Here is an 18,294-nt window from a genome sequence, read left to right on the forward strand (position 1 = left end):
ACAGACATACAGCTGTACTTGCGTTGTACGTGTACAGCGTTGTACAGGTACCATCGTACCATGACAGACATACTTTGGTTGTACATTGTACCGTATGTCAAACTGACAATCAGATATTTTTCCAATTTCCACCACATATTTCAATGAAAAAGGTTTTTATTTAGTGTCTAAACTATCAAACACAACAAAAAAGTTTCCAATCTGAGTTATTAACTTAAAAGAAAGTCAATGAAAAGAACGTTTATCAAGTGATTTGATTCTGCTTGTTCATGCTACCCACCACTAACCGTCTATGGCGCTGCGCACAGTACAACTGTAGCCATGTACAGCGGTAAAACAGGTCGGTACAGGTACAGCGATTGTACCGAGTTGCTTGCATAGTTCTAGCGCTGTACATGGTGACAGACATACAATTTTCGAAGTACAACGCAAGTACAGCTGTATGTCTGTCATAAGTATAAGGTGCGCACATGCATACCTCTCCGTACTGATTAAGAAGCCGACTGAACTATCGACCGACAAGTCAGTCTGCAGTCTGCGGGGGCTCTTAATCTCTAAACCAAGGTGAAAAGAAGTATACTATAGGTGAGCTCGTATCTTCAGTAAAGGTGACTGTACACTGACTGTACAGTTTGTTCTGATATTTGTACAAACACTGTTTTGTTTGTCACTCTTCAATTATCGAGAGTGTCAAAGAATGTCAAACATTGTACATGGGAAAAAATGGCTGAAATATTCAAGTTAACCTAACCATGTACCGACAGGTTTGAAGAACAGACATATTACACCCATACCTCACTTTACGGCCTAGATTCAGTAGTCCGAAAGATATAAATTTTTGAAAAAAGTCATTTTTGAGAAAATGGAAAAAGTTGATTTTTCGGAACACCCTAAAATGTAAATAAGCACCTATATGCAAAAATAAGAAATACGGATCTTCTATTTTCCGACAAGGAACAAAACTACCACTTTTCACGAAAATCTGAGAACCACTATATTAGTTTGACATGGAGTGGCTGTATATCGATGTCGAAAAAAATAAATTAGTTTTTGGTGTTATAATCTGTTATAACGAATAATTTTAAGCCGTAAATCGAAAACGGCCGTATAGCGAGGTATGGGTTATTGCGACATATGCTGTGTTATATACCGTTAAACAGGAAATTCATCCAGAAATTTTTTTGCTTGAAACACAAACAGAAAATATAGGAAAAAAGGTAAACAATTTGACGATTGAAATGGGTATGTTTTTTCTAATGCATTAACCACTCGTTTCCTCCCATTCACAATGAGAAATTTTGTTGCCAACATACAGGCGTAAGCTAACATTATGTGTCGATACGTGTTATGAATTATTCTCCATTTCCCGATAATATGCATTAATCAGTTGGCAGAATCAATGGAGGGATGACCTTTTTTTATATCCCATTTATTTATTTTAGGCTCATTAGCATTTTAACTGTAACAGAGCCGAATTTTAATCATGTACATGTCACATGGTTTTAATTTTTTTAATTTAAATCGTTTATTTTTACAGGCTCAGTTACATAGGTTTAAAGGAGCCGAACTCCTTACTGTATTGTGACTAGTATACATACATTTTTCCTTAATTCTAATGTTAATAATATAGGAAACCGATTACTCGCGGTCGACTCGAGTTTAGAAGGGTGACATATTTTCTTCAGGGAAAGGAGGGGATATGAGGATATGTTGACAATGATCACACTCACACTCTCAATCACACTCATCACACTCAATTCTTAAACCTATCTTATACCTAATATGTATTTACATTTCATCTTATTCTTAAGAAGGGATCCGATCTCTCACAAAGGAAAAGTAAAAGGAAAAACTAAGGGTATAAGGACACACACGAAGATCGATAGCTTTAAGGAATACATATATTTGGGACATGTAATCAAGGTCTAACCGAGCCAACACGTCTCTAACCGGTACCATGAGCTGCCCTCCTCGGGCCCGAAGGGTGTCTTCTAAATTCGATCTGGCGACAAGATACAGCTCGCACGACCAAACAACGTGCTCGATGTCGTGGTAACCTTGGCCACAAACACAAAGATTGTTGTCGGCAAGATCAATACGAAAGAGTAGCGCGTCTAACGAACAGTGATTGGACATGAGTCGGGAGAAGGTGCGAATAAAGTCCCGACTCAAGTCCAGACTTTTGAACCATGGTTTGAGGCTAACCTTAGGGATAATCGCGTGGAACCACCGGCCCAATTCATCTTCGTTCCATTTGCGTTGCCAGTTAACTATGGTATTTTTGCGGACTAAAGAATAAAATTCATTGAAGGCGATTTGACGCTGATAAATATCGCCTTCAATTGCACCTACCTTTGCTAATGAGTCAGCCCTCTCATTACCCGGAATTGAGCAATGTGAAGGGACCCAGACAAAGGTATGACATAACAGCGCCTGGATAAAGCACTCAAAATTTCTCGTATTCTCTCAAGGAAGTACGGCGAGTGCTTTTCCGGCCTCACTAAACGGATAGCTTCGACAGAGTTAAGACTATCCGTTACAATGTAATAGTGTTCAACAGGTCGTGAGGCGACGCTGTCCAGCGCCCAGTGTATCGCTGCTAATTCAGCAACATACACTGAGCAAGGATTCTGAAGACTGTGGGAGGTGCTAAAAAATTCGTTGAACACTCCAAATCCTGTGGACTCATTCATAGAGGACCCATCAGTAAAGTACATATTGTCACAATTGATATCCCCATACTTTGCATCCATCGAAGATCGTTGGAACGATCCTCGATCGAAGATAATCTGATGTTCCATGGATATCCTGCATCATGGACAGATCAAAATGCACAGAGGAATTGATGTAGTCAGGAAAACAAACACGGTTGGGAATATACGAAGAAGGATCAACCTGCATGGAGATGAATTCATGATATGGACTCATGAACCCAGATTGAAAATTTAGCTCGATCAGCTGTTCAAAATTTCCGATCACCAATGGGTTCATGTCACATGGTTATCATATCTATAATTAGCACATTACACAGTTGCCATTCTTCGGCGTTAGAGTATTCTCTTCTATACCATTGCATATGGTACACATTTACACAGTAGCCATTTAGGCGTAAGAGTTTTCTATCTGTTCTTTCATTATCCAGTTAGACTACCGGACAGCGGAGACAAGGGGGGGGTCTTGGAAGATAGTTTTGCACCCATACCTCGCTTTACGGCATAGATACGTTCCACGAAATTCGGCCGCAAAGCGAAAAGCCGTATAAGGAATCAATTATTCTAATACAAATACATAAAAATTCAATCAGAGCGGTTCCAAATTTGTTAAATATGTAACATGGTTCATCATTCAAGATGCATTTTATCTTTTTATTTTTATTTCATTTTAATCAAAAATTAAATTCATTTAAATCAAAAATCAATACATAACATGAGCATAAAACATACAATACATACATAAAAACAAACAATAATTTATAAACAAAAATGAAACAACTTCATGTTATATAGAATATGTGTATGTATACTGAAAATGAAAGTGGTCATCTCGAATTTCAAGAAGTTACTCCATAAAAATGTTTACCACCTCGAAAAAACACCTTATGCAAAACATCAGCTCGATCGGGCTTAAGGGAGAGTGGCGCAAAGCGGTCAAAGTTTGAGTTTTTTGAAAATCGAAAAATCACCTAAGGTGGGAGTAAAGGAAATCGGGGTTTTCGGGAAAAAAATGTTGATGCCAAATGTCTTAAAATTGCGTGAAACGTCGAGATACTAACATCTGTCATTTTTTTTTTTGTCAAAAATCGGCATTCTGGGATTTTTTTTTCGGAATACGAAACGAAAAGTTTGGTTTTGGGCGCCAATAAAAATAGTTATTTCGATTTTTCATTCGGAACTTGCAACGAAATGTTGATTTGCACGATAATATACCCTATGCAAAATATTAGCTCATTCGGACTTCATTTACTGGTTACACAAACGTTAAAATTTGAGTTTTGACGTAGGACTACGTCTTTCATTTCTATACCGGGGTGTAAAATCAAAGTTTCGAAAACGAAAGCGTTACGCCGGAGACCGAGATTTTGAGCGTTAATAGCTCCTAAACAACTGAACGAAATGGTATGATAAACACTTCATTCGAAAGATAAAATGTCTACGCGTTATATACTTGTTACTTTTTGATCCAAAAACTTGTTTCAATAGTCGTAAAATTGCTTTCAAAACAGGCTATTGAAATCACCAATCGGTATATAAGCGAGCGACGCTCGGAAATCCACTCAGTTCTAATTGAACAGCGATTGGAGCATGTTGTCGCTGTTGCGGTGAAGCTCTTTATTTATCATGAAAGCGCGGATGAACGGTGTCACCAAGAGCCTGTTTGTGCACTCTAGGCCAGAAGGGAATCTGTCAGGAGGAGAGTGATGCCACAAACGGTTCCCTGGGAAGACATCGCTACACACACATACACGCGCGGCTATTAACAGGTGGTTATCGAGTTGGCATTAACCACTGGTGGGCTTCCAGTATCGAGGAAAATGTGGAAATATCTAATCGTTACTGAGAATAATCTGCCAGTTCCTCTGGGAATTTTCAAAATATATATATGTGAAAGAGTTTAATTGAATGTTTTCTATCCATGTTACACTGTGACCAAATATGTTTCAATCAAGTGCTATTAACAGGTGGTTATCGAGTTGGCATTAACCACTGGTGGGCTTCCAGTATCGAGGAAAATGTGGAAATATCTAATCGTTACTTAAAATAATCTGCCAGTTCCTCTGGGAATTTTCAAAATATATTCATGTGAAAGAGTTTAATTGAATGTTTTCTATCCATGTAACACTGTGACCAAATATGTTTCAATCAAGTGCTATTAACAGGTGGTTATCGAGTTGGCATTAACCACTGGTGAGCTTCCAGTATCGAGGAAAATGTGGAAATAACTAATCGTTACTGAAAATAATCTGCCAGTTCCTCTGTGAATTTTCAAAATATATTCATGTGAAAGAGTTTAATTGAATGTTTTCTATCCATGTTACACTGTGACCAAATATGTTTCAATCAAGTGCTATTAACAGGTGGTTATCGAGTTGGCATTAACCACTGGTGGGCTTCCAGTATCGAGGAAAATGTGGAAATATCTAATCGTTACTGAAAATAATCTGCCAGTTCCTTTGGGAATTTTCAAAATATATTCATGTGAAAGAGTTTAATTGAATGTTTTCTATCCATGTAACACTGTGACCAAATACATTTGGTTTTGTGGTTTTTCAATCAATCGCAATTAACAGGATAGCTTCAGAAGATTATTCTTCCCCATCAGTAGGATATTTCCGTATCCAATATTGTATGCGCCCGCAATCGATTATTGCTCAGTCGCCGAAAGTTCCGAGCTCAGAGAGTTCATTCCCCTCTAGTTTGCCTTCCAAATTGCCATTGTAAACCACACCTTCTCTCGATTCAATCACACACAAAAAGCATACTTAAGCGATATTCTGGTGGTGAGACACATTCATTTTTCGTGAGGACATCGACAAGACAACATCGTTGCCTAACGTGCTGGAGGAGGTGGACGGCGAAGGAGAACACATACACGCGCAGAACTCTTTTCGTTAGGATGCCATTCAGCATCGAGAAAGTTCCGGAAAGATCTAATCATTGCTGGAAAATAATCTGCCAGTTCCTTTGGTAATTTTCAAAATATATTCATGTGAAAGAGTTTAATTGAATGTTTTCTATCCATGTAACACTGTGACCAAATATGTTTCAATCAAGTGCTATTAACAGGTGGTTATCGAGTTGGTATTAACCACTGGTGGGCTTCCAGTATCGAGGAAAATTTGGAAATATCTAATCGTTACTGAAAATAATCTGCCAGTTCCTTTGGGAATTTTCAAAATATATTCATGTGAAAGAATTTAATTGAATGTTTTCTATCCATGTAACACTGTGACCAAATATGTTTCAATCAAGTGCTATTAACAGGTGGTTATCGAGTTGGCATTAACCACTGGTGGGCTTCCAGTATCGAGTAAAATGTGGAAATATCTAATCGTTACTGAAAATAATCTGCCAGTTCCTCTGGGAATTTTCAAAATATATTCATGTGAAAGAGTTTAATTGAATGTTTTCTATCCATGTAACACTGTGACCAAATATGTTTCAATCAAGTGCTATTAACAGGTGGTTATCGAGTTGGTATTAACCACTGGTGGGCTTCCAGTATCGAGGAAAATTTGGAAATATCTAATCGTTACTGAAAATAATCTGCCAGTTCCTCTGGGAATTTTCAAAATATATTCATGTGAAAGAGTTTAATTGAATGTTTTCTATCCATGTAACACTGTGACCAAATATGTTTCAATCAAGTGCTATTAACAGATGGTTATCGAGTTGGCATTAACCACTGGTGGGCTTCCAGTATCGAGGAAAATGTGGAAATATCTAATTGTACTGAAAATAATCTGCCAGTTCCTTTGGGAATTTTCAAAATATATTCATGTGAAAGAGTTTAATTGAATGTTTTCTATCCATGTAACACTGTGACCAAATACATTTGGTTTTGTGGTTTTTCAATCAATCGCAATCAACAGGATAGCTTCTGAAGATTATTCTTCCCCATCAGTAGGATATTTCCGTATCCAATATTGGATGCATAAAACCTTGTGCCTCCAACGTAACGCTCTCGTTTTCGAAGTTCTCCAAATATTCATTCATTCAGAATGAATTCAGATTCAACTTCATACAAATGATCTCAATATCAACGAGAGTCCTACGTCACCCTTGCGGTTATACCATAGATATAACCCACTTCCTGTTTTTTGAAAACCGAAAAATCACCGGAAGTCGGGGTTTGAACATTTTGTATAGGGTAACTTTTTTTTTAATTTTAGGGTCCATTTTATCCCATACATTCATTGGCACCCTAATGTATACATACCTAATTTGTATGTTGCTTAATTTATTGTCTGGCAAATATTTTTTCACTTCTGTACAAAAGTGATTTTTGAACCAATCCTCGAATTTTTTTTACGGCAGCTATAACGAAACATTGCAGGCCATAAATCGAAAATGTGCCTGAATTGAAGAGGGTCGTTATAGCGAAATGCCGTATAAAGAGCGGCCGTATAGCGAGGTATAGGTGTACTCTATTATCCCCAAAGTTCAATCAATTCGGACTCAATTCACGCCGGTATCGTGTAGGTCTTGCTACTAACAATTTAAGTAATTGTGGTCCAGGATGTCATAATATCAAGCAAGATGTTTGGGTATGTAAAAATGCAGATAATGAATTTGACTGGCTGCTGATTTAAAAGTTTGAAAGGGTATACTCACGCATATCAGATTATGATAGTTTGAATAGTCGCGATCATAATATTATGTTCTCCATATATGTCTTCCTTAGAAGCCTGCTTCAATTCCTCGAATGCAATTGCCCATTCTTCTTTCCCTTTCCAATACATAAGTAGAACTAAACACTCAATGAGATCAGTTCACTAAAGCAGCTACACGAACTTCCCAAAAAAGCATCTCAATAAACATCACCTGGATGTAAGGTTATAACCCCCTAATTCTGTTTTTATCTATAACATATTTCTGTAATTATAGATTTATTTGACTCATGTTTGTGCTTAAAAATGATAAATGACGACTCCTTGTCTTTTTCTGCATAATTTAATAAACAGAAGAAAGGGGGAGTAATGGCTTTAATGGTGTTTTTGTGTACATTTTTGGACAGAATGTGGTTCCATATTCTACCACGTTATCTCATCTAACCCGTTTTAAGGATACAAGTTCATAAAGGAAACGGGGTTTTCAGGGCTTTTCTTTGATGTATCAAAAGAGAAAAAATGTTAGATTTTGAACAGTTAAAAAACTCAATTACTACACAAACACAGTCCTATGTCAAGATCCTCCTGATATTTTTTCTTGAAAGCTGAGGATTGTTAGAGACGAACGAACTCTCAGAGTTTAAAGTCTCTCTAATTCAATACCTTCCTTCCTTGAGGATTGTTTACATAATATATCTCGATAACAGAAAGGCTTTTTTTTTCGTGGTCCGAAAAAACGTTTTTTCCATTTTTCCATATTTCTCCTTTTCTCCTCACACATAAAATTAGGAAAATCGAAAAAATGTTTGTCGTTATTGACTATTTAAAGATCGAATTACCGATACTTGCAAAATGAGAATGGTTTCCTGCTCCCAAGCGTCATTCGGTGTGTTTTTGGTACAATTTCGTTGGTTCAGGTCAATACTAAGAGCAACTACAAATTGAAGTCATCCCAAGTTCAGCTCAACACATTTCACTCATTACGATTTTAATTAAAATAAAAAATGTTGTATTTTATAAAAAAATGTTGTATTTGTCTTTTTACAAATTACTAATATTTTTTATTAGATCCATATAACAATAAAATCCGATATCGCAAACAAAAAAAATATATTTTCCTATATTTTTCTTAAAAATTTTAGAATAAGTTATAAACACTATAATACTACTTTTGGTAATTGTTACTGAGATTCGTGAATGCAAAAATCAACTCCTGAATTTGTTTGTTTTTTACGCACTTGTTCAATTCCGAATAGTTTTGACCGTTGTGTATTCTTTTCGTCAAAATATTTATATCATTATCGTTCAAATACTGTTTGAAGATATCAATCAACCGTCGAATTACTTCTGCTGCCGAGCTTTCCGCATCCACGCTCACGAGGATTAGTTCGCGTAAAACATTTTCTGTCATCAGAAAGCGTCGAATCAGTTTCTGATCAAATCTTTTCTCCAAACCCTGGGTCATGTGTTGCACAATGTCGCTTTTTCCTCGAAGAACAATCAATCGAAAATACTGTCGCCATCTGCTGTCATAATATTTATGCAAATGATTCCTTGCTTCCTGATCGGTTATGCTTCTTTCAAAATCAAACAGCTGATCGATAACTCGAACGTAGTTCTTCACGACAGCGTTCTCAACAAAGTCGGGTTCGTTCAGGGTGGGATTGGTTATTAACATTTGCAGTGGCTTTGCGGACTGCTTCCTGCCGAAAATAGAAAGTATTTGAACCAAACAATTCTCGTCGCTGATCGTTGATAGATCGATCATGGCTGGGTCATGATCACACGAAATGAATTTGAATCGCAGTCTCTGTGCGAGGGCGATGGGCAAACTGTCGAAGAGGACCTCAAAAACGTTGAATGCGGCCCGGTTGGTAGCATCTCGGAGATAGTGGTATACTTGTTGGTCGGTACAATTTGTTTTTAGGTACAAGTGAAATTGTTTAGTTTTGTCTAAGTGAATTCGGCTATCTTTGGTGTTCCTGAATTCGCTGAAGTCTGACTGATGTAGGGATGTGTATCCAATAAGCTTCCGAAGTGGATCAGTTTGTTTGATGCAATGATCCAGGAAGGCATCGAACCAGTTAGTGTTCGATTTGCTGAGCCGATTGGCAAGGATGTGGTTAAAATAATGTTGTTCTACGAAATGCATCAGCAAATATTGGACGAGGAAATATTCCGAGAGGGCTGAATTAGAGAATATTATCCGATCGCTTTCTAGGCGAAGGAGCCCGAATTGCTGAAGGTCTTCAAGCTGATTCGGGGCAACCTTACGATTGATTTCAATGATGAATGCCACTTCGGCGTGTTTCGTTTCAAAGGTTGCTCTAAGAATCTTCGAAGCGATCTCATGGGCTCTGTTGGTCGGATCGAAATATTTACGAACGTATATGTCGAATGTTTTGTTGATGAATAATTGTACCAATTCAGCAATGTTTGGATGATTGGTTAACGTCCGGCATTCGTCAATGATAGACGCTACAATAGCTGTTTGGAGAGGAACTCCTAGTAATGTTCCCGTACCTTCATCCTTATCGAACATTCGTTTGAACGTGTAAAGCAAGTCAGTGATTTGGTCTTCATTGGAACAACATTTTCTAGAATTATTCCTGAGTAGTTTGGATTGATCTTCCTCAGAGATCGGCTGCACATAGCAGATCATTGGCTCGTTCAAATGATGTTTCAAGTACCTCAACCGCTCTAGTCGCGTCGTGATAACAATTAAACGAAAATCAGCGTTATTCACGAATCTTAGCAAAGAATTACAATGTTGTTGGCATGAGTCACTGATTTCATCAAACCCATCTAAAAAAAGGCACACTCGACCCTCTTTGATCAACTCTTCTACAATAAATCTCTGGATACCATCCAGCTGCTTGATTCCAAGTAATTTTAGCACATTTTCGAAATCATGTTCAGCTTCGCAGAACAACTCAATTACTGCTTTTGCGTCCTTTGATATTATTAAACAATCGCTCTGAGCTTCGAATAAATATTTACACCATTCTGATAGTATGGCTGTTTTTCCCATTCCAGGTGGACCACAAAGGACCACAACTTTTGCTAGATGTTTCTCAAATAAATTGACTGAATTCCCAAACTCATCGCGAATATCACGTTTGATAAAGTTTTCCAAAAGCTCAGGGTATTGTTCTGTTGCTATTATTATTCGTTCGCTGTTGTTCCAATCTAGAAGCGCTGACGATGAAACTCTTGAAAATAAATCCTTATCCAATAAGTCCTTGATATGAATTTGTCGCCCTTGAAGGAGAACAACTTTTGATAGCATTCGATGCATGGTACAGTTCGCAAGATCATTGAAACTAAATTGGTCGTGATAATCCATAGATTCAACGGCTATGTTGGAACATATTTTTGGCACCACGAATATAGTCGGACATCTCATTGCGGTCAACTGCTGTGCACGAATATAGTCCTTTTTTGGCGATTCAACAGCAACAATCAAAATCAATTCCTCCTCCATCTTTGGACCAAGGATGTGAAGTATTTGTGACAATCGTTTCATATTTTTTCTATATTGTTCATCGTTCAGTATCATGATATTGGTAGAGAGTTTACATTCATTCAGCAAATCTTGTATACGATCAACTGTAACGTTCAGGTCTGCACAAGCTTCAACAAGCAAAGTACTGATTGTAGTCTGAGAACAGAAATTTCTCAATGTTGATCCCAGTACATCCATTTGTTTCCATTTGAAACGTATATCTTGCCTCGAGCGATCCTCCCTCCACCGTTTCAACTCGATCATTTTAAATATAAGATTTATTTCTGAGCTGTGAAGCCAAATACCTCTCTTGTAGAATCTGCTCAGTTCATAGCGAGATATTTTATCGATTGTTGCTTGAGTAGGAACGTGAAAAACGAGCGCCACGAGGAATTGCTCAACTTCCACATTAGTTGCGGGGCAATCAACATCCCACTGGGGATCTTCGTAGCGATCATCATTAGTCGTGTGACTTAGGCGAATATTGATGTGTTTGGCGAATTGTTCCTGGTTTATTCGAGATAATGCAAAACCATCCAAGTTTCTTCGACGAAACTTATGCTGTAATATTTCCTCTAAATATTCTCTGAAAACCTTTGCTTCGCTACCCAGCGTTGGGCTGTCTTGGAGGAAACATTCTCGAAACGACTCGTTCTCAAACACATCTCTTAGCAGAACGTCGTAAAATTGGTGTGGGAATGTTTTCGAACCGATTTTTATGTTTTTAAATAACATTCGCGAGATTCTCCTTGCAAATCCCCACAGAGGGTGGGCATGTTTCAGTATCTCCTTTGCGATGTTTGAATTATAAACGATCCGATATTTTATAACATCTGTCTCATCGAAGTCCGAATCCGAGCATTGAACAATGTCATAATTAGGATTATGCTCAAACCGATCAACGTCATACTCACTATTGACCAAGACAACAAACTTGCAATCCGAGAAGCTGGAATCTGCTCTCATCCGCAGATATGTTTTGAAATAGTTCTGAAGGTTGTACGCAATCGTTGGCGGCGCTTCTCCCAATGATCCATAGTCAGGGCCGTTCTCTCTTCGGTACCGAAGGTTTTCAATCTCGAAGAGGTATACAGAACAACTTTGTTCGCGGTATATTTTCAGAAGCACATCGTTGAAACATGAATATTTCCTTATCTTCCGACCGATTGAATATCGTATAGCCTTAGGCCAACAGTGGTATATCCGGTAATATATTAAAAATAACTGTGAATAATATTTTTCACGAGCTGCAGAAACGTTGCTTGAGGGACCCATTACAAGCCTGGAAAATATATAAATTTTGCATTAACAAGTGCCGCGTAATTGAAAATAATTATGAGGATTGTTTTCGGTAATTGAAGGAATGTAAGCAGTAAAACCAAAAATATATTACTTCAAACTGAGCAGAATTCGTCAATTGGGTGGATCAAGTTACCTTACAATAACATCAGTTCTCCGTATTTCAATGAAACATTTTACTTTACCGTTTAAACTTATGAATCAGTATCTTAGGAATCAGTGTACGAAAACAAAAACAACTCCAACACACTCTTCTTGCGAATGCGTAATGATTGATCCAAGGCGCGTAGAAGTATATCCTAAGGTGGGCCAACTTGCTAGAACCACTCTTCAGCCATCTTGGTAGTCTACTGTGTTTTGTTTGTAAACAAATCACAATACGCTTATGCCCAAGCTCGCTCGTGATCAGTATGTCTCTTTCACACTTCAAGGAAAAAAATCCCCTTCTGCTTTCTTCCGTACTGTTTTCATATACCGCTCCCCTAACCAACCTAGTGACGAAACTGCCTCACCTAGTACCATAGACCCGTCTTGGATTGATCATTGACGAATTTACCAAGGCGCCTAGAAGTATATCCTAAGGTGGGCCAACTTGCTAAAACCACCAGGGGCTAGACATCAATTGAATATAGCCAAAATCCAAAATCAAAATCAATATGGCGTCATTTGTTTACCAACATATCATTTGCGAGGATTGAAATCGTTGAAAACACGGAGATAGTAAATGATTTTCATATATCGGTTTCACATGGAGGTGTTCACATTTAACATGGAGTTTAATACCAGGGACAGACATACAGCTGTACTTGCTGTAGCAATAAAACAATTATGTTCAAGGAGTTTTACACGTATATATATAGATTTATTTCACGGAACTCTTTCCTGTGTCGATCACTTCGTCACACCCACTCTAACTGACTGTCCTTCCTGTCCACACTACAGGGCCACACTCAGGGATATTAATATTAATTATAAGATAGGTTCAGCTCCGTATCCAGGGGAAAACCCTACAACCCCCCTTTTACAATATTTATTTTATGAGTGCTCAATGAGGTAGATAATCCTTGAACTTAGATGGTACAACACGGTTTCGTTTTTCCATAATGTTACTATCCTGCTCTGGCTGGGGCTGCATCCTCGTTAAAGTAGTTCTTGTAGATGATTCAATATCACAGCTGTTTGTTGGAATTGTTCCCGTTGTCTTCTCCGGTTCAGAATCTCCTGCGTTCGCTGGTTTGTCGATACCGTCTAGTAACTTCTTCAGATGAGCAACATTTCTGCGATACTCTTTTCCATTGGTAAGTGATTTTATTGTTACATCAGCACCAGCTTTCCTGGTTACCTCGAATTCCTCAGGTTCATAATTCGTACTCAACTTGTTCTCTTTCCGCATCCGTTTAACAATAACGCGATCTCCTACTGTGATTTCACTAAACCGGGCTTTGCGCTTCGCATCAGTATACTCCTTTCCCTTTTCTTTTTGAAGTTTGTCGTGATCTCGGTGTTCTTCATTGACTCGAGTGATTGTTGGTACTTCAGGTAGCTTTGTCCTGATTCTTCGACCGAACATAAGTTCTGACGGCGCACGCCCAGTTGTAGGATGAGTTGTGGCATGATACGATAGAAGAAATTGTGATAAAACTTTTCTCCAATCCTGTCCAAGTTGTTGTGCTATCTTCAATCTTTTTAGAATTGAACGGTTCTGTCGTTCAACCTCCCCATTTTGTTGCGGCCAGTAGGGAATTGTGTTTATCAGCTGTACTCCTAGATCATCACAAAATGCTTGAAATTCTTCACAATTCGCATTGAATTGAGGTCCATTATCAGCACGTAATGTTAACGGAACGCCATATCGACTGAATATCGTTGACAACTGGTTGATTGTTTCTTTAGACGTAGTATAATTCATTTCGCAGACTTCGATATATCGACTGTAGTAATCTACCACAACTAACAAAGTTTGTCCGTCTGGTAAAGGCCCAAGGAAATCAATGGCAATTTCTTGCCAGGCCCCATTCGGCATCTCTTTGCGTACCATAGGTTCTGGAGGTTCCGGCGCAGCGACCAAAATACATCCACGACACCTTTTAACAAAAGATTCCACCGCCGCGGAACTCTTTCCTGTGTCGATCACTTCGTCACACCCACTCTAACTGACTGTCCTTCCTGTCCACACTACAGGGCCACACTCAGGGATATTAATATTAATTATAAGATAGGTTCAGCTCCGTATCCAGGGGAAAACCCTACACTTGCGTTGTACGTGTACAGCGTTGTACAGGTACCATCGTACCATGACAGACATACTTTGGTTGTACATTGTACCGTATGTCAAACTGACAATCAGAAATTTTCCCAATTTCCACCACAAATTTCAATGAAAAAGGGTTTTCTAACGTCTAAACTATCAAACACTACAAACAAGCATCCAATCTGAGTTATTAACTTAAGAAAAAATCAATGAAAAGAACGTTTAACAAGCGCTTTGATTCGATTTGTTCATGCTACCCACCACCAACCGTCTATGGCGCTGCGCACAGTACAACTGTAGCCATGTACAGCGGTAAAACAGGTCGGTACAGGTACAACGATTGTTCCGAGTTGCTCGCATGGTTCTAGCGCTGTACATGGTGACAGACATACAATGTTCGGAGCACAAAGCTAGTACAGCTGTATGTCTGTCATAAGTATAAAGTTAGCCACTATATGACTATATAACCGGACCGAGTTGTAAACAACAGTAATTGACAGAACCAAAATGTCAGTGAACCGCAGCAATATTGGGTACACTGGCAATATGAGGGATTTTACGTTTTAGGAAGTCTACTGTGTTTTGTTTGTAAACAGAACACAATACGCTTGTGCCCAAGCTCGCTCGTGATCAGTCTGTCTCTTTCACGTTTTAAACAAATATTTCCCTTTCTGATTTCTTCCGTACTGCTTTCATATACCGCTCCCATAACCAACTAAGTGACGAAACGGCCTCACCTTAGGGTATATTTCTAGGCTCGTTGGAATTTACGTTAGATTTGCAACCAGATGGCGCAGCGAGTAAAGTGATGATGTTTTGTTTTGACGTAGGACTACGTCTTTCATTTCTATACCGGGGTGTAAAATCAAAGTTTCGAAAACGAAAGCGTTACGCCGGACACCGAGATTTTGAGCGTTAATAGCTCTTAAACAACTGAACGAAATGGTATGATAAACACTTCATTCGAAAGATAAAATGTCTACGCGTTATATACTTGTTACTTTTTCATCCAAAAACTTGTTTCAATAGCCTTAAAATTGCTTTCAAAACAGGCTATTGAAATCACCAATCGGTATATAAGCGAGCGCCGCTCGTAAACCCACTTAGTTATAATTGAACAGCGACTGGAGCATGTTGTCGCTGTTGTGGTAAAACTTACTTCGATTATCATGAAAGCGCTGATGAACGGTGTCACCAAGAACCTGTTTGTGCATCTTAGGCCAGAAGGGAATCCATCAAGAGGAGAGTGATGCCACGATTCCGCTTGAAACATCGGAGCAGCCGCCACACACACATACACGCGCGGAACCCTCGTTGCTGCAAAATAATCTACCAGTTCCCCTGGGAATTGAAAAATACATTCATGCGAAAGAGTTTATTTTAATGTTTTCTATCCATACAACACTGCAAACAAATACATTTGGTTTTGTGATTTTTCAATCAATCGCAATTAACAGGAAAGCTTCTGAATATTGTTTTTCCCCATCAGTACAAAATTTTCGTATCCAATATTGGATGCATAACATGAAAAACGGAAAATGTTTCACATCGCGGAAATCATGTAATTTTCGAGCGATTATTTGCTTCCTACTCATATAATGCTGCGACCAAATACATTTCGTTTTGCATTTTTCAATCAAGTGCGATCAACGTAAGACCACTCTCGGCAATTTATTAGAGATGCAATGAATCTTTAGGAATTCCCGCTCTACGCGCACTGGCAAACGATGTTTACTCAACAATTTCGCAAACGAGAAATGGGTGTTGTGAGAAAGGATTAGCGAACGCAAAAACCACAAACTGGAGAAAGAGATGTTTGGAGGTTGAAGGAAATTGGCAGAAAACATCTTCATTTTATCTTTCGAAGAATGTGATTCATACCACTTCGTTTTCCAGAAAGAGATTATTAATGCTCAAAGGAGGAATCGAGTCCTCCGAGGAAATTACCCAGCGCAAATTAGAATCGACTATCGATAGCGGTATTCGTACACAAATAATTTTATAATGCAGTTTCATCAAAGTGATTTCTTCGATATGGGGAAATATTCACTACATCATGTCATGTATTTCATATTCTTCACTATAAAATCCATATCCATGGCACCTATCGGTATCGAATTATCATCGATCATCGATAATTATATGCTAAGCTAATACAGCACGCTTTCCTCGGATACGATGGGCCAGCTGGATGTCCTTGGGCATGATGTGACGCGTTTTGCATGGATAGCACACAAATTGGTATCTTCGAATAGGCCTCCTGCAGCGTCATAACCGCGGAACTTTGGAAGCGCAAGTCGGTTTTGAAATCCTGAGCAATTCCACGAACCAAATGCTGGTAAGGTAGCTTGCGGATCAGCAATTCGGTCGACATCTGATAGCGACGAATTTCACGCAAAGTTCCCGGTCGATAGCGATGTGGCTTCTCCACACTTCCTGCGGCTGGTGCGCTTATCCGAGCTGCTTTCGTGGTGCCTTACCACCGAAAGACTAACGAGCTGTCTGCTTTGTCCCAAACAAACGAGTCCTCACGGTGCCAGAGTAGAGTAAGAAATGAACAAAAGCAAATAAAGCGTCATTTTATAAACCATAAAGCGGACCTTACACGGTCAACTTTATTGACAATATGATGACATTTGAGAGCATAATGACAGCTGAACATGGCCGACGACGCAGAAATCCGGATTTTCTGATTTTCGAGCATCAATATCGTGACATTTCATATGGATGCATGATGTTGACGTTTTACCTCACGGACTTCCAGACTGAGTTGCCAGATATGCAAGCGCACATTTAATTTTTGTTAGTCTTTTTTTGCGATTGCAATTAAAATTGTAGGAATCATAAATGGAAGCTTTTAGTTTGGAAAACCGATACTTTGAATAGCAAAATACGGTACTTTTCACGATACAAATCAAAACTTCAAAGTAAACTGACAATGTGATGGTGAGAGAGTGGATGAAACTTAACAACGTTTTAGGAATTTTTTAACGTTGAACTCGGTCATTATTTGCGCTAGTGAGCGGGTTGTGTGTTTCTTCACACTCCGCTACAAAATTTGGAAAATGAGAAGATCTGGGAAAATCACAGATGAAAAAACATCATGTGTAAATTCAAGCTACAGTAGAATCCCGATTATCCGCGGAATAGTCGGGCAAACTCACCGCGATTAAAGAAAATCGCGGATGACCCATTAAAGGACAAAAAAATGCAAACACGAAAAGCGATGTTTCAACATAAAAACTATGTTCTATCAATACAGAAATCAATCAACTATCCATCTATAAGGTCGTGTACACCAGTGGCTAAATAATGTAAAAACCATGACCACAACAAAAGAGCATGGGCCTACCACTCACTAACAAATTCCGGAAAGGCCTATTGATTTACTTTGGAACTCGCAGTCACGAATAATCCGCAGGGCGAATCACCCGCTCGCGGATAATTGGGGTTCTACTATCATAGTCTCATTAATGGAATAAAAACATTTGCTTGCAGATAAAATAACTTGCATATATTATATTTTCGCAAACTAAAATAATCTGGCATCTCTGAAACTGAAAGGAACAGTCTGTATTTGCGAAACGAGAATTATGATGTATTTTTGAGAAGAAAAACCGAATTCTAAAGTGTAAATTATGAATGAAAATTAACTTTTACGAATCAAATTAGTATTCTATGTGAATGCAAATCACTTTTTTCCTGCAAGTGGTGAGAAAATCCCATACAAAAATTATATCTGAAATTGACGTTATATTATAATAATACATTTTAGTAAGAATATCTGAAAATACAGGGAAAATAGGTTAAGGTTAGGACTACGCGCTTCAACTAATTAAATAATACCAAGTAGATATTTTCATTCAAATTTTACCAATTGAAAATTGCCTTTTAGCCTTCTAATCTGATAGA

General features: G+C 38.4%; 1 protein-coding gene across 3 annotated transcripts; it reads right to left on the minus strand.

Annotated features, from left to right (window-relative positions):
• Positions 1–8,406: 8,406 nt before the first annotated feature.
• On the minus strand, positions 8,407–12,400 carry LOC129778297 (uncharacterized). 3 transcript variants are annotated; one of them, XM_055785107.1, is made up of 2 exons: positions 12,268–12,400; positions 8,407–12,114 (listed from the first exon to the last, which is right to left on the minus strand). In XM_055785107.1, the coding sequence occupies exon 2, from the start codon at positions 12,105–12,107 to the stop codon at positions 8,493–8,495; it is 3,615 nt and encodes a 1,204-aa protein (XP_055641082.1). In that variant the 5' UTR covers positions 12,108–12,114; positions 12,268–12,400; the 3' UTR covers positions 8,407–8,492. The 3 variants fall into 3 exon arrangements, with proteins under 3 accessions (XP_055641082.1, XP_055641084.1, XP_055641083.1); XM_055785109.1 differs by having other exon boundaries at positions 12,317–12,372; XM_055785108.1 differs by having other exon boundaries at positions 12,226–12,290.
• Positions 12,401–18,294: the final 5,894 nt, after the last annotated feature.

The sequence above is a fragment of the Toxorhynchites rutilus genome, chromosome 3 (assembly GCF_029784135.1).
Source record: "Toxorhynchites rutilus septentrionalis strain SRP chromosome 3, ASM2978413v1, whole genome shotgun sequence".
Taxonomy (NCBI): Eukaryota; Metazoa; Arthropoda; class Insecta; order Diptera; family Culicidae; genus Toxorhynchites; species Toxorhynchites rutilus.

Excerpts from the sequence above, each read along its gene's own strand:
- LOC129778297 (XM_055785107.1), bottom strand. The coding sequence starts at position 12,107 with ATGGGTCCCTCAAGCAACGTTTCTGCAGCTCGTGAAAAATATTATTCA.